Source organism: Merops nubicus, unplaced genomic scaffold (assembly GCF_000691845.1).
Source record: "Merops nubicus isolate BGI_N331 unplaced genomic scaffold, ASM69184v1 scaffold5223, whole genome shotgun sequence".
Lineage (NCBI taxonomy): Eukaryota > Metazoa > Chordata > Aves > Coraciiformes > Meropidae > Merops > Merops nubicus.
Genome location: NW_008599461.1, coordinates 94,642 through 96,319, shown reverse-complemented (window position 1 = coordinate 96,319; position 1,678 = coordinate 94,642). Strand labels below are relative to the sequence as shown.

Sequence of the window (1,678 nt, the reverse complement as noted above, 5' to 3'; positions counted from 1 at the left end):
TGCTGAGATTTTTAACAAAGTCCCTTGGAGTAAGAGCTGTGTGCAGATATCTGTCAGATTTGACCCCTGAAACACAGAAAAGAGATTGTTTAACTTTTTGTGTGTGTGCACAAAGAAGGATTTTTATTAAAATGCTGTTATTTTATCTGCACATCATTTAAATTGTGAAGTAACTGATGCACTCATAAGAAGGAAGTGCTCAATTTCTTAATGTGGCTAAATACATGATGCTTTCTCTGGATCACAGATAGTTTTTTGGAGTCCTCATACACTACAATAAATCTTCCCTATTAAACTCCAGGAGACTTTTCCTGAAGAAATCTTTCACTCTCAAAGCAGCTGTACTGTGAATGTCCTATTAACATGTGTCTTCTCTTTTATAAAGATTTATCAGGTTATACCTGAGCTATCATTGTAAACATCAGAAGTGATGGCTTTAGGAATGCTTTATAAAAGAATACTATTATTTTACTAACATTGTAGCTCTGATACTGACATACATCACTATTAACCACCTCTTTGTAAAATCATCTCACTGGTGATATGTCTCTCCAACTCTTTCCTCAGAAGTACATATGGGTACTATCCTTTCTGAAGTTCTAATAAACACATACAAATTAGAAACAAAGTTATGAAAATCAGAGGTTGGGTCTTGGGAACTGTGCTGGCTGCTATGTACAAGCCATTATATGCCCCAGACAGTCACAGAGACAACTAAGCTTGGTGATCAGATGCTTTAGCCTGTGACGATGTCCAGAAACCAAAAACCACAGTAGATCACTCTAAAACATTCACTCCCCAAACTGTTACTCAAATTATTCCTAGGAAAAGCCATCATGTGCTCCTTTATATGGGGCTCTTTAGGATCCAAGCAGTTGGGTCCAAATGAAAAACAACTATAGGACCTTTGCAGGTTACTCTTGGGACAGGCAAACTCCAAGTGCATTTCCATTCTGCATGCACACGGCTGGGAATCTGCTCCTCAGCTGTTCCATTGACCAAAGACGACGGTTTGGCTGAATCTTAGGCACTAGCCTTCAATTTTTTGATCTCTGATTACCTCGAAGGTTCAAGAGCATCCTACCAAAAAAGGTTCCTTTTCACAAAAAAACACCCTGAGGCCTTAGGAACATTTGCCACCCAGTTCTGGATCACTGATTAGTTTTTTAATTTCTTTTTAATTTGGGAGAAAGAACAACTTAGGGTAACAGTAACTTGCTTCCATGTTCAGCATGCAGACAAAGCAGTAAACCAGTTTATGTGCTCCACTGCCTTGAGTCTGTTCTGCCAATGACCAGGCCCAACAAAAATGATACAGCCAGCAGGAAGATGAACCAATGCACAGACTGTATTGTATACAAAAAGGACATTCCATGAGTGATTGCTGGGGGTACAAACAGATCAATCAGCTGGTACACAATTGACGCCACCCCCAAAGACCCCATAAAAGATGTGACTCAGCCCACAACAGGTGGTACAAACAGAGACCTGAGGTTGCCCACAGTTGGCATGGGAAACAGCCAGACCAGCAGGTTAAATACATAAGAGAAAGGTGCCCACATGGCGACTCTCACCCGACCGGCCCGCATTCACAAAGGTCTAAACAGACCAGGGCCCAGCTCCAGGAGAGTCAGGAGGTCTGCCCTGAACCAGGAAGCTCTGGGGAGTGCACTCCACA

The 1,678-nt window shown here is 41.7% G+C and overlaps 1 protein-coding gene across 1 annotated transcript in view; it reads right to left on the bottom strand.

Annotated features, from left to right (window-relative positions):
* The window catches only part of PREX1 (phosphatidylinositol-3,4,5-trisphosphate-dependent Rac exchange factor 1), a gene marked incomplete at its 5' end in the record, with an annotated part of 92,866 nt that overhangs the window by 60,356 nt on the left and 30,832 nt on the right, over window positions 1-1,678 (bottom strand). The window contains one exon of the mRNA XM_008937383.1: window positions 1-66. This exon is cut by the window's left edge and continues 92 nt beyond it. Within this exon, the coding sequence (XP_008935631.1) occupies window positions 1-66 (66 nt within the window). The remainder of the gene's footprint in view (window positions 67-1,678) is intronic.